Here is a 14,698-nt window from a genome sequence, read left to right as displayed (position 1 = left end):
GCATAAAAGGGCTGCTTCATGGAAAATCACCTCACTTTCTCCACACTCCCACACACAAACAGACAGACAGACAGATATATTCATATATATATATAAATGGGTCATTACTTGTTAGAGCAAAGTGAGGCTTCCATTTACAAGCTATTCCATTCTCTCTCTTCTCTCTCCTGCTGGGTAGCAGACTAATAAGTTCTCTAGATACAAGCTATTCCATTCTCTCTCTTCTCTCTCCTGCTATAGGTATAATTTTTAGTCACAACCAAGATTGACGAAACCCTAATTAAAATTAATCTTTACTCTAAACAAGTTTTAATTCAAGAAACCCCAATTAATGGACTGATTCATTAATTTTCATGATACATCCAAAGATCTCATGTATGTATTTAGTAGAAGTGGAAATTTTAAAGAATGTGAGTCAAGACAGAGATGGTGAGGGGTTTCTAGACTTGAAGTATCTTGGAGTTATGGAATGTAAGGGGATAGAACATTTATTTGGCATGAGTTGTTATTAAATCTCTAGATTTCTACCCTAGATATAAGACACATATTTGAACTATGCAAAACAGATAAATTACAAATCCAACACAATCAATCAATGTGGATAATATTATGAGATCCAAATTTCATAATCTAACATGCTAGCTTATAGTTAACTTACAAAATTCCTCATAGCTTTCTCGTGTGCCCATCCACCTTGTTCCTTAAAATGTGTGTCCTTGTACAAACGAATAGTAGGATCCTCTTCCCTTTCACCGTCCTCATCTTCTTGGCTCTGCCTTTCTTTGAGTTTGACCTATAGTACAAAGTAATAGTGACTATTAGACAAATATATGGTTTAGAACGTAGAATATAAAATAAAAAATTTATAATTATTGTTTCGTATATTATGCACATAATCATCGTAAAGTCTGACGAAGGACATTGATCCAGAATAATGTGGAACCTCATTCTTGGAACGATTTTCTTTGTTTTTTGCACTTATTTCCCAAGTAGTAATTCAAACAATATTACAAGTTAGGAAACCTAAATAACTAGTGAATGAAGTTATTATATTAAATAGTAAAAACAAGTAGTTAAGAAATTGAACCTGAAATTTAGGTGACATCCACGTATCACACAATTTTTCCCAAACAGCATTACCAATACCATTGTAAGGATGGCGGCGTGCATTCTCAATCGGAAGATGCTCTTCAAAATGACACTTCAATTTATATCTATATTTCCTCAACGCGCTGGAAATTCCCATATTTACTCGCTTAAAATCAATGTCATTTGCGTATGCATCCACTCCAAAGACCTCCTTTATAATGTAAAATTAAAGTAAGCTATAATTTGTAACCAATTGGACCAGTAATCTCTGATTTTTTTATAACAAAACAAGCATTAAATGATGGTTATCATTACCTTCAAATGGTCATAGCAGACCTCTTTCTCAAAATCTGGAACATCCCTCCACGTTTTATACTTTAGAAGGGCTTCGGTATCTCGTGTATTAATGCCAACCTCAGCCGTCCATAATTTGTTATTTAAACCAACAGGTTTAATATAACCCTCTCCAAACTCAACTGGAACTGGCCAATTGTTTTCATTAATTTTGTGCAAGGCTTCATTTTTTGCTCTTCCACGCCCTTTTCGTATCGGACCTGAAAAACAAATTTATCATCTTAATTAAAGCGTAGGCATTTTACAAAAGAACTTATGGTTAATCAATGATGAAGCATAATTACCTCCACTTGGTTGTGGCCCTATCTGCTCATTACTACCATCACCTTCCATTCTTTCATTTGTTGAATTCCTATCTTCACCTAATCCATTTGGTTGTGTAGGAGGTGAACTTGTAGATGGTCGCTCAGTTTCAGCCCTGCGGGACCTTAAAACTCTACGCCTCGGTTCCTCGGAGGTGTCCATAATTTAGTTTACAAGCTGATATGAAGAATCAAGTAAAATTAAATCAAAATAAACAAGCATATGCAAAATATATTCTGAGTCATCATTTCATATTTACATAATTCCATTGAATAAAAAATTCAATAATTAGAGGTAATATAACTGAATAGATCACATTAAATATAATCATAAACCCAAAAAAAAAAGTAAATGCTCAAATACAACAATTAATTTAGTCAACCAAATCAAAACTGCAAATTAATGAAGCACAGAAACAATACTTAAAGAGAAATTTAAACAAAAAGTAACTCAAAAGATAAAGCTCGGTAATATAATTCAGCTGGTCACTTAAAGTATTAATCATAAAACAATAAAATGATGTACATGCTCAAGAATAAAAAGCTTCACATGTCATCCAAATCAGTATCATCTTCAGACATTAATTCTGGTTCCTCATCTGAACTATATTGAATGTCAAGAGCTTCATCATTCTTAACATCCCAAAAGTCATCATTAATGGCTGCTTCACCCCTACATTTTTGAATCATTTCAGCATCAAGAGTTTCACCCTCCAAATCATCCCTGTTCAAAGGGAATGGATCCATGTCCAAGTCCGCTTCAACAACTCCATCCACGATGCTTGGTTCGCTCTCTTGGTATGCTGTAGTGTTGAGCATTTCATCATGTACTCCTGTTTCACCCTCTTTTTCAGGTACATCAAATGAGCTTCTACTTGTTATATCTTGAACTACCTCCCACGTCCCTTGTAATTTGTTGTCTTTGACATAGAAGCATTGCAATGCTTGATTTGCTAACACAAACGGCTAATTTTTGTACGCTCTACTGGCTACATTTACACTTATGAAATAGGTATCTTTATGTACACCGGTACCAATCCTAACATCGAACCAATCACATTTGAAAAGAAAAATTTTTCTACCCAGAGGATATCTTAACTCAATGATATCTGTTAGGGCACCATAGTAATCTTGGTCTTCTCCTTTCACTAACACGCCACTATTCTGTGTTCGTCGATTTTGCTCCCTTTCCTTAGTATGGAACCTATTCCTAATTACAATACACGCGGAATATTGACTCACTAGACATTGAGGTCCACACGCTAATGAATACAGATCATCACAAGTTGTTTCCTTTTGATGATGACACATTTCCTTTATCTATTAAAAGAAGTGTAGTGTTAAATAAATGAATGACAGTTCATTTTAATTAAATTAAAGAATTTTATTTAATTAAGTACAATAGGTGCATAATGGACTTACTTTTGTTTCGAACCACCTCGAATATTCTTTAGCATGTCTTTGAGGAACATTGCGCGGATTTTCTCTCTCAAGTTCTACCTTGTGTTTTCTAAACAATTACATTATGTTAATGATACAATTGTATACATGTATTAAGAAATAGACTATATATTCATAGAAGCTGACAAGATATGACATGCAATGAGTTACTTACTCTTCATATGACAAAACATCTTCACAATTCTGTAAAACGTACAATCGGGCCATCTCTATGTCCGCACGGGGCAATATGTCCAAACTTTGTGCTCCTATCGGTCGAACCACTTGCTTTAGATCATAAAATGTGGACCAATTATTGTTGTAGTTCCCCTCACTATTTCTTTCTTCTCTATTGAACCTTGTCTCAATCCCTCCAAGAAATTTTGAACAAAATGTGAGGCACTCATCGTCCACGTAAGCTTCCACAATGGACCCTTCCGGACGTGCTTTGTTACGGACGTACAATTTGAGAGTATGCAAAAATCTACATAACCGTTAATCAAACCAATAATATTTAATAACAAACTAATAAAACTTGTTAAAAAAAAATGTTGGTTTACTAAAAATATACAGCACCTTTCAATCGGGTACATCCATCGATATTGTGCAGGGCCTGCGATGATGGCTTCACGCGGCAAATGCAGAGCCAAGTGCACCATAATGTCAAAAAATGACGGAGGAAATATCATCTCTAACTTACTTAGTATAACAGCAATGTCCCTTTCCATTGCCTCTAAGACATCCACTTTGACAGTTCGACAACACAATTCCTTGAAAAATAAACCAAGCTCAGCTATTGTGTTACAAATATCTGAATTTAAGAATCCTCGTATAGCAATAGGGAGGAGACGTTGTAAGAGAACGTGTGAATCATGACTTTTCAATCCAGATATCTTACAATTATTAACATTCACACACCGACTTATGTTCGATGCATAGCCATCTGGAAACTTAACTGATTTTAGCCATTCACATAGTTGTCTTTTATTATTCTTTGACAATGTGTAGCGCGCTTGTGGCATCTCAAATTTTTCACCATTACGTCTCAGGTGGAGTTCTTTTCTAATCCCCATTGCTTCTAAATCCAACCGACTTTTGAATGTGTCCTTAGTTTTCCCTTCAATGTCCAATAATATCCCCAACACACTATCGCATATATTTTTCTCTATATGCATAACATCCAAGTTGTGCCGCAACAAAATGGTCTTCCAGTAAGGTAGTTCAAAGAAAATACTCTTCTTCGTCCAGTTAAGTTCAAATTCCTCACGAGTTTGCTTCTTTTTATTTGGCCCCTTTCCGAAACTAACCTCGGGTATGAGGTTAAGTTGTTCCAGAATATCATCACCCGTCAACTGCTTTGGTGGCCCTTTGTTTTCACTTTCGCCATTAAATTGCTTGTGATGGTTTCTGAAAATGTGATCTAACGATAAAAACATACTACTTCCCAAGTAGTATATCTTACGTCCGTGTTTTAAAAAACAAGAACATGTTTCTTTGTTACAATTCGGACATGCTAGATAACCCTTTGTCATCCATCCAGATACCATCGCATAGGCGGGAAAATCACTAATGGTCCAAATCATTGCCGCATGCATTTTAAAGTTACATTTACTGTACGCGTCATATGTCATCACACCATCCCGCCACAATTCTTTTAACTCTTCAACCAAAGGTTGCATGTACACATCAATATCAATACCAGGCGATGTTGGACCAGGAATAAGCAACAACATAAATATATATGGCTCCTTCACACATATCCAAGGTGGCAAATTGTAAGGCACAATCATCACAGGCCACATACTATACGCATTGCTCATATTTCCAAATGGATTGAATCCATCAGTTGCTAATCCAACACGAACATTACGAGGATCAGCAGCAAACCAACTATGCTTACTATCAAAATCCTCCCAAGCTTTTGAATCAGCTGGATGTCTTAACTCATTTGTCTCCTTCACACGTTTCTCCTTATGCCACCGCATATCTAAGGCTGCATCCTTTGACATAAACAACCGTTGAAGTCTTGATTTCAATGGGAAGTGCCAGAGAACCTTTTGAGGGATTTTCTTACCCTTACCTTCGTGAGGTTTATACCTCGATTCACCACATTGTGGACAATTTTCTTTACTTGCGTTTTCCCTCCAAAATAGAACACAGTCATGTTTACATGCATGTATACAATCATATCCGAGACCCAAGTCTCGTAACAAGCTTTTAGTCTCGTAATGAGACTTTGGTAACATATTATTATCGGGAAGCATATCCTTAAATGCATCAAGCATCATGTCAAATGATTTGTTACTCATTTGGCTTGTAACCTTCACATGGAACAACTTTAATATCGCTGACAACTTAGAGTATTTTTCACAACCTGGCCACAATTCACATTGTGCATCGTTTAATAATCTATCAAAGCTTCCTCCTCCAACATCAACTTCAGGTGAATCTTCTTGTTGTGGTGCATTACTGAAGTTTCCCATTTGTATGTTATCCAACAATTCAAACACATTATCTACATTTCCATCTTCATCGTGGACATTTTCCCTACTGACATTAACATCAATATTAACATTATTGTTGCTTTGACGAGCCTCCCCGTGATATATCCAATTGGTATACCCCTTGTCCATCCCATTTCTCAAGAGATGCTGCTTAACTTCTTCAATTTGATGATAAGTCCTATTTTTGCAACGACGACATGGACATCGGGACCTACCGTCTACTTCTGCATGACGCCTAGCCACATCAATGAAGTCATGTATGCCATCAAAATACTTTACACTTCCCCTAGTGTGATGATGAATCCAAGACTTATCCATGTAACTGCTTAAATGTACACAAAAAAAAAAAATAAAAAAAAATAAAAAGAAAAAAAAGAACATATATCCATCAAGATTTAATAAAGGATATATATATATATATATATATATATATATGTATGTATATATATATATGTATGTATATAAGTGTGTGGAGCCCATCATGGAAGGAATAATGAATGAGTGTAAGAACCGTCTTATCATTTCTTTAAAAAAGAACCAAAAAAAAAAAAAAAAAAGAGTGAAATACAATTAAAGAAAATTAAAAGACATAGTAATTAAGAAATGAAGTTTCTTCATACTCTGTTGGTTCACTGCCATGGTCACCTGGCATTAGTATTATAGACACTGGTAGGTATAATTTCCTAGATCTATCTTCTGACCCAGTGAAAAGAGGATGATAGAGGAAGATTCAGATGCACTTTAGATGTTTCAGGTGTATGCAGGTTGTATATACATAGATGTCTTTCTGGATATTCATGAAATTGGGGAACCCTTAACTCTAATTAGAGATGAGGGTGTTAAAGAAATGGAGGTGTAGATCTTAGAAGTTGTGTAGATGATAAGGGTTTCCAGAATGGGAGCGCACATAATAGAATTTCCCTATAATTCTATTGGTTTTTTTGGTAATTGAAATTTGTTAAAGTATTTTTTCGCTGTATTTTTATTTTTATTTGGTTAACTGTTTCATTATTAATTTGAGTTCATGTAATGATGGTGTTGGATAACATTAGATGGATATAAAATGAGTGATGGAATGGAGATTTAAATCTTTATTCAATATGAATATATGATTGATTCTATTCTAGGTTGTATAACAGTGGAAAAGAGTAATCATGTCATTTTTTGTTTTGTTTTTACTTCTTCAGTTTCAATGACATCTTCTCTGGCAACCTCTCCTAATATTTCTGAGAAATTAATGGTCATTTGAAGGCTTGGGATGAAAAGAAGGTCGAGTAACTCCATCACAGAAATGTTTCCTTCCCTTCCTCGTCGGCATGCCAAACTTATAAATTTTGATTCTACTTATTCCCCCTTAAATATTTAGTCTTATTTATATTGTATCTTTTTTGGAGGCTTGAGAAGGGATTCATCAACTCCAAATATTCAAATTTGGGGCAGTAGTTAGCAAATTGTTTATAGCCTTCTCACCATGGCTTTGGGTAATTCTTAAGATAATTAATTTCTAATTTGTTTATGGTATACTGTAGACAAATACAGTATTGGTTTACTGTAGTCAGTCTAATATGTTTGATTCAAAACTTGTTAAACAAGGGGCAAAAAAGACTTCTACCACTGCACTACAAACTGACTTAAAATCTTCTACAACATTACAAGATTACAATTCAAACAATGGAAAAAAATTGTCCAGTAAATAGGAGAACACCAACAGCCAAAAACTAAGAGAAGCAATTTTAATGACTAGTGCTGTTATTTTAACCAAAATCTGGAGTAAATAGGAGAAGAGCAGAAGCAAAATAATAATAATAATAATAATAATAATATAAAGGGCAGCAACTTCTTATTCTTTTGCAAACGCTAGCCCGGTCCAATATAGTTTTATCTCTCCCTGTTTAAGCTATGTTTTTCTTCCTATCTCCCTGCTCAATCTCTTGAACTAGGCACATCGTCAAAATCAGAAAATATGGTTGTTGAAACAGAGTTTGTTGAAAATTTGTAGTGATAAATCCTATTTAAACTCCATTAATCCAACCATAAAATCAGAAAGAAAGAAAAAAAAAATTAATAGCTCAGTTAAAATTTGGTGAAACATGACCAAGAAATCTAAAACTTAAAAGCTCTTGGGTTGATCAAAGCTGACCCAAGTTTTTAAAAATTCAGTTTTCAAATTTGGTCCAAATGTGAATGACTAATTTAAGCCAAAGATAAAATTGGCTTTTGAATTCCAAAATAAAACCCTTTGTGACGGGTAATCTACATAATGTTATTAATCATTGCAACAAAAAAATAAATTATCTTTCTGCGAATTGTAATTAAACAATCAAACATATAACGAAATTTTCAAAATAAAAATCCAATTCTGCCAGCCACGAAAACAAACTTAACAATCAATATATCATTTGTTTTTCCTTTTTTTCAATTTCTCATTTTCAAACTGTGGGGGCATGAGCAATAAAACTTTTCAGCTCAATCACTTTCTCTGTTTTTACTTTCCCAATCTCAATGTAAGAATAAATAGAAAGCCTATTTCAACTATATCTCAAGAAATATATAAGGAACACATAACAAAATATATAAGGAACACATCACAGAATATATAAGGGTTTAGATTACCTCCTGATTCTGATAGCTAGCCTCCTCCAAGCCCGAGATTCTCTTCGAAACACCAAAGAATCACTTCTGCAAACCTGATCATCACAAGGAAAGAAGTCATCAAACAAAAGATAGAGCAAGGATAGAAGCAACATGCTGCAACTAATTAATGTGGCATTTGGATGTTCATGAAAACTAAGGATGCTTGATTGTTTCTGGCCAACATAGTTCAAAAAAGATTTTCTTCCTACCTGAACTCACAGTTGTAAAAATGTGGGGAGAACTAGTATGACAAGCAATGACAATACAGCATGCGAAAATTTTATTCTGCTTAAAGTCATACCACCTAGCATTACAGAGTCATTCTGAGTCCTTGAAGGACCGAATACTATCTTCATCTTCCATCCTTGCTTGCTTAATTTTAGAAGTTACACTAATAAATATGCAAAACAAACGAGCACAGACCTAACCTAGAAAGATAACTATACTACATCAAGTCTGCTTCAACCTAATCTTATTGATGACTATGGTGCTCTACCAAGCATCAACTGATAGAATTGGTGTGAGCAAATACCTCCTCAATTTAAATGTTGATGCATATATGTATTTCTATATACAATTTTAAATTTTTATAGTTTGTGATGCATGTTACATAAATCACTTGAATATAAATATGTGCCGGATCAATGGACTCATATTTTTTTCTAATAAAATACTAGAGCACAAAAGAATGATATAGATGGGGTAATTCTAATTTTTTTTTTTTTTATTAAATTTATTATTTAGTATAAGTGTGACCTCTTCATTTCACTTATTTCTTTATCTTTTAACTTCATTTCAATTCTATCTTGACCTAATGTAATTTTACGTTTAATGGCATGGTCAGGAAGTTGATAGCCCATATCCTAAAATGTTGATAAATCTACAAATCTCCTAAGAAGAATTCATAACAGAAGTTTAATTTTTCAGTTTGTGTTGGATATTTCGGAGGGGGAAAGGGCACATATTTATAGCTCCCTTCAACGTCCTGCATTGGAACATCTCAGCAATTTTTTTTTGGCGAAGTAGGTATTGAATATATGAAACATAAAAAGATTAAACGGAATAAAATAAAATAAAATAAAATAAGAAAAAGAAAAAGAAAAAATAAGAAAAGAAATTGGCAGTTGCAAGTTCAGAAGCACTACATACCAGAAGTCGGCTGATTCCTTTCCCAGCCAATATCTCTGGTGAAGTCAGCACAAACTTTTCAGCAATAAGTGCACAACATGAACATTCCTGCATTTGCAGATCAGCATGTTCATCCAACTAAACTAGAGACAGAAAATGTACTGGTCGGTATAAAAATTTAAACTAGGTATATGCATACACATACGTGTAAGAATTAAACTTTCTCCAATTAAATTAGTTAAAATATATTTTACCTTTTAAAAAAAATAATAAATAGAAAAACAATAAAAGACAGATTATGCACATCTTTTAAATAATATTTCAAACATTTTCATAGAGAAGATATATATATAATACCCGCCAATATTATAATATCACACTACTTTAAAATTTTCAAACAGCAATTCTAAAAATCAAACTTCTATAACTTATTGGGAATAATATAATAGACATAGAGTAACAGTTGAAGCAAAGGGGTAACAGCTAAATCAAGGCTGGCATGCACAATTCTGCTTGATAATCAACAATTGAAGCAGAAAAAAATAGAAGAATAAAAAAACAAATTAAAAAAAAAAAGAAGGAAGAGAGAGAGAGCATGGAAAACCTTTTGAAATCCCTAATTTCCTTGTTCCTAGCTTTATAAAACCAACTTGGTGGGGTTCTTTTTTCTAGAATGACCATTATGCATTATGCATTTTATATATTCCCTTGGAATATTAAGAACTTTAGAAAATCAACAATCTTCCTAGAACTTTAATAATGAAATTTTTTTTGCTACATTGATTACGCAAACTGTGCAACACAAAAGCCGATGTATAAAAGATACCATATAAGATCAAAGAGATAAAATAGAGGATATTATACATAGATACATATATATACATCGATATGTACGTATACACAACCGTATTATATCCAAATACCTATTATCATAATTTAAGTTAAATAGAACCCAGAATTCAAATTTTGTCAAAGTGATTTCACAGTGTAATAAGCACATAACGAGTTTTTTAACAAGCACATAACAAATTAAACTTGTTATATCTCAAACCTGTATTTCCCACAGCGATTCACACTCAGACTACAAGCTAACTCCAGATTGTAATTTACCCTTTCGATTGTTAGGCCTTTTGCAATTTTCTAATCCTACAACATGTATTTGCAGAAAAAAAAAAAATAAATAAATAAAAACTAGGGTAAGGATCATGAAATCGATGTGGGTTATATGAATGACAAATCGAAGATGGGGTTCTCTGAAAATCGAAGAAAAAGGCATAATCCCTAAAATTTTGAAAGAAAAAAAAATGTTATACCTCAAGGTTAAAAGTCTCTGGATATCACCTAAACGCGTCCCTTACATCTTGAATCTTCTAACAGTTGCGCCTGTAAGTGTCAGTGTTGTGGGATTTCTTTCCAAAAGTCCAAGAGTTTAGATCGATGTGGCTGTCGGAACGATTGGGTGAGTTTAGATCGATGTGGCTGTCGGAACGATTGGGTGAGAGTGGAAGAGAGCGTGAGGGCTTGAGAGTGAAAAGAGTGGAAGAGGCGTGAGGGTGAGGGTGGAAGAGGCGTGTGAACTGAAGACTTTAGGTAAATAGATGTTAAACGACATAGTTTGATGGAAATAAATTAATTTTATATATTATATTTTAATTCTTACAAAAGCGGCAAACAATAAATGAAGGCTAAATTTTGCCGCTTTATTTTTTTGTGGAATTGGGGACGAGCTGTTTATGGTTTTAGGGATAGTTTTGTAGTCCGTGCCAAAAAATAATGTTTTAAGCACAGTTTTAAAGTCTTTAGGGACAGTTTTAAAGACTGTGCCAAAAAACCATGTTTTAGGGACAATTTTTAAAGACTGTCCCTAAAAAAGCATGTTTTAGGGACAGTTTTTAAGACTGTCCCTAAAGGACTGTTACTAAAACTCATATTTCTTGTAGTGTCGGTCGATCAAAATGGAACTTTATTTTCAGGAACATGTTTTGATAATATATTGAACTTGGTCCTATATTCCGTAGATTTATGAATGAGTTTTTATGCTTGATTTTTAGAGTGTGAGCTTTAAGATGTTCAGACATGATTTAACAAGGTTTCCTAAACAACTCACCATCCTAGCTAACCCCATTAATGAGATCTTGATAACTTCTCTTGAACCTTGATCCCTTTTAGTCATATATTGATGATGCTTTTTCCTTTGAGCTTTAATATGTAATGACTTGTCTTGATGAATACTTTTGATCTAAATTTTGCTCAAGATAAACATTAGTACACATAGAACACCAATAATGAATTACGATCATCAAAATCCTTGGATTCAAGGTCAACAATCTCCCCCTTTTTGATGATGACAATTCATTGATGTGTTTGTCAAATGAGAATAAATATAATAATAAAGATGTGAACAATCCTCCCCTTATCAATGTGCACAGTTTTAAAAGCGAGGATATACATCTAAAGGATTTACAAATCTCCCCCTTTCTTTGTGCATTCATTTAAACATTGTTAGTAAGACATATTTAAGGCATATATAAAAAATATCAAGACAATATATTTGAAATTTGAAAACATACACTTCATAAATGCCAAAAGAAAACATGTATTTCCATTTGATTTCAAAATATAGTTAAGTCAAAGACCATATCAACATATCTTCACCATTTCACTATCCTATTCACATCTTCACTACGTTTTTTTACCATAACCTACATCAACATCATTCTCCCCTTTCGTTATGCATCAAAAAGGTAGGGGAGGGATTTGAGAGCATCAGAAATAAGTAAGTCCTGTGATTCAGAGGTCTGCAAGGTCATGCTTCACAAGATCGACTTCATTAGCTACTTCTTCAAGTCATTCACGCATCTCAAGAATGTGTTCCCTGTTCTCTTTGCCAAGGGCAATTTGCTCTTTAGAAAGAGAAATGTTTTCTAAGAGCAGCGCATGAAGGGATTGCTCTTCTGAGGAAAGGACAGCAGTGGCTTCTTGTTGCTCTTCAGCTTATTCCTCTTCTTCTTACTTTTCTTCTTCAACCTCTACTTCCTCTTCTCTATCTCCATCACCACCCTCTTCAGCATCTCCTACTTGTTGCTCATCCATGACCATGTTTTGGCCTTCATTTTGAGGAACTCCAAACTTAGGGTCATACCAAATGTTGGCTTCTGATTTTTTTAGACCCATTCGAGTTAGCAAGTCTCTGTCAAATCTGTAGAGATTAGTAAGCTCCTTTTTGTCCTCTCCTTCTACTCGCACCTTGTATGCTCTGAAGATGAGGGTAAGAGGCATGGCATAGAAGAGGTGTGTTTTCTCCTTTTTAATGTAATCCTGCACGTGGTAATAGATGATGAAGGAGAGATCAAACTGCTTTCCGTTTAGGACACACCATATGAGAAAGGCTTCCATATACGACACATCCGAACGTCTGCCGGATTTTGAAAGAATGGTATGGATGATAACATGATAGATGAGACGAGCTTGGATGGTTAACTGACTTGCAAAAATCTTGTCAGTGTTTTCAGTAGGGAATTGACTCATTTGTTGGACTGCTTGGAGAGGATTAAACTCTTCTCCATAATACCAATTATAAGATGTAAAGTAGGTAATATCACCATGAGGAAGTTTGAGAATGCTTCACAAATTGGATAGAGTAAGGTGAATATGAGATCCTATCACAAAGGAATCGTAAGCGCTGTTCCCTAGTTCTTTCTCGAGATGGGTGTAAAACAGTCTAACAAGCTTGGGATAGAAAGGGACTTTGAGCGATACAAATTCACCCAACCCAATAGTAGCAAACAGAGAGTAGGTGTGTTGGATCAATGCTTCACTTTCACTATTGTTAAAAAACTTCCCTTTTTCAACTACCTTATAGAGGAATCGGGTTTCATAGACCTCTTTGAACTTAGGTTCTCGGAAAAGACACATGTTTAGAGTGGGATAGGAGTCGGAATGCTCAGGGTTTGGTGGATTAGATCCTCTGGCATCCATATCATGAGAGTGCTTAGTGTGTTTTTCTAGGTTTCTATTAGATCGAGAAGGATTCTTTCGGGAAGCCATGAGTTCTTTTCAGTAGATGAGAGATTTAGTGAGATAGATAACAAAATGATAAGAGATAAGTGTAACAAATCTATCCTAGGATGATTCAACAGAGATTAAAGATCACGAGAAAAAAAAAAAAAAAAAAAACTGAAGTCAAAGTGATTGACTCGAGGAAGAGGAAGTGAGACTTACCTTGAATACGAGGAGGAGAGGAGTGAGAGATTAGCAATCGCCTGTGGAGAGATACGGAGCGAGAGGGTTAATGGATTTGTGAGGTGAGATAGGTTCGTGGGTCATTTAAATCTAATTTAGCCTTGTTCGTATCTGGGCCCCCAAAGAATCGGTCGACCGAATGTTTACATCGGTCAACCGAAATGGCTTTTGAAGAGAATTCAAGTTTCTTATTTCAGTCGACTGAAATAGATGAAGCTTTAGTTTCGGTCTGCCGAGAAATTTAAATCGGTCGACCGAAACTATGTTTCGGTCTACCTAACAGGAGTTAGAAGCACATCTTTTATTTTTCTTAAAGGATACATCAGTGGTCAAGAATCTCTCTTTCTATAGCCATTCCGATTTCTCGACGAAGTGTGCAAAACGTATCTTCTTGAAGTGGCTTCGTGAGAATGTTAGCCAATTGATTCTCGGTATTGATGAATATTAATTCAATATCACCTTTAGAAACATGATCTCTTGAGAAATGATATCGAATCTCTATATGCTTTGTTTTAGAATGCTAAATGGGATTCTTTGATATGCAAATGACGCTGGTATTATCACATTTGCTAGGGATTTGGTTGAAGAATAAACCAAAGTCTACGAGATGTTATTTGATATATAGGATTTGTGCATAGCAGCTACCAGCAGCAGCATATTCAGCTTCAGCGGTGGATAATGCGACTGAATTTTGTTTCTTGCATGACCAAGATACAAGGGACTGACCTATAAGGTGACAAGCACAGCTTGTACTTTTTCTATTTACTTTATAACCAGCAAAATCCACATCCGTAAATCCTACAAGTTCAAATGATGTGTGCTTAGAATACCACAATCCTAAGTTGATAGTGTCATTTAAGTATTTAAAAATACGCTTGACAGCATTTAAGTGAGATTCTTTGGGACAAGATTGAAATCTAACACATAGGCACACACTAAACATAATGTCCGGCCTACTAACCATTAATTGTAGAAGACTTTCAATCATCCCTCTATACTTCTTAA

The 14,698-nt window shown here is 34.6% G+C and overlaps 2 protein-coding genes across 2 annotated transcripts; both read right to left on the bottom strand.

Annotated features, from left to right (window-relative positions):
• Positions 1-649: 649 nt before the first annotated feature.
• LOC132309246 (uncharacterized) lies at positions 650-1,908 on the bottom strand. The gene is made up of 4 exons (XM_059807570.1): positions 1,728-1,908; positions 1,405-1,643; positions 1,004-1,300; positions 650-793 (listed from the first exon to the last, which is right to left on the bottom strand). The coding sequence occupies exons 1-4, from the start codon at positions 1,906-1,908 to the stop codon at positions 650-652; spliced, it is 861 nt and encodes a 286-aa protein (XP_059663553.1).
• A 1,185-nt stretch (positions 1,909-3,093) lies between these two features.
• LOC132310138 (uncharacterized) lies at positions 3,094-4,277 on the bottom strand. Its single transcript, XM_059808362.1, has 3 exons — positions 3,762-4,277; positions 3,361-3,669; positions 3,094-3,255 (listed from the first exon to the last, which is right to left on the bottom strand). The coding sequence occupies exons 1-3, from the start codon at positions 4,256-4,258 to the stop codon at positions 3,138-3,140; spliced, it is 924 nt and encodes a 307-aa protein (XP_059664345.1). The 5' UTR covers positions 4,259-4,277; the 3' UTR covers positions 3,094-3,137.
• Between the last annotated feature and the right edge of the window lie 10,421 nt (positions 4,278-14,698).

This window comes from Cornus florida, unplaced genomic scaffold (genome assembly GCF_030987335.1).
Source record: "Cornus florida cultivar Cherokee Brave unplaced genomic scaffold, ASM3098733v1 CherokeeBrave_3.0.0_Hap2_Chr05, whole genome shotgun sequence".
NCBI classification, from domain to species: domain Eukaryota; kingdom Viridiplantae; phylum Streptophyta; class Magnoliopsida; order Cornales; family Cornaceae; genus Cornus; species Cornus florida.
This window is presented reverse-complemented; position numbering and strand designations above follow the sequence as displayed.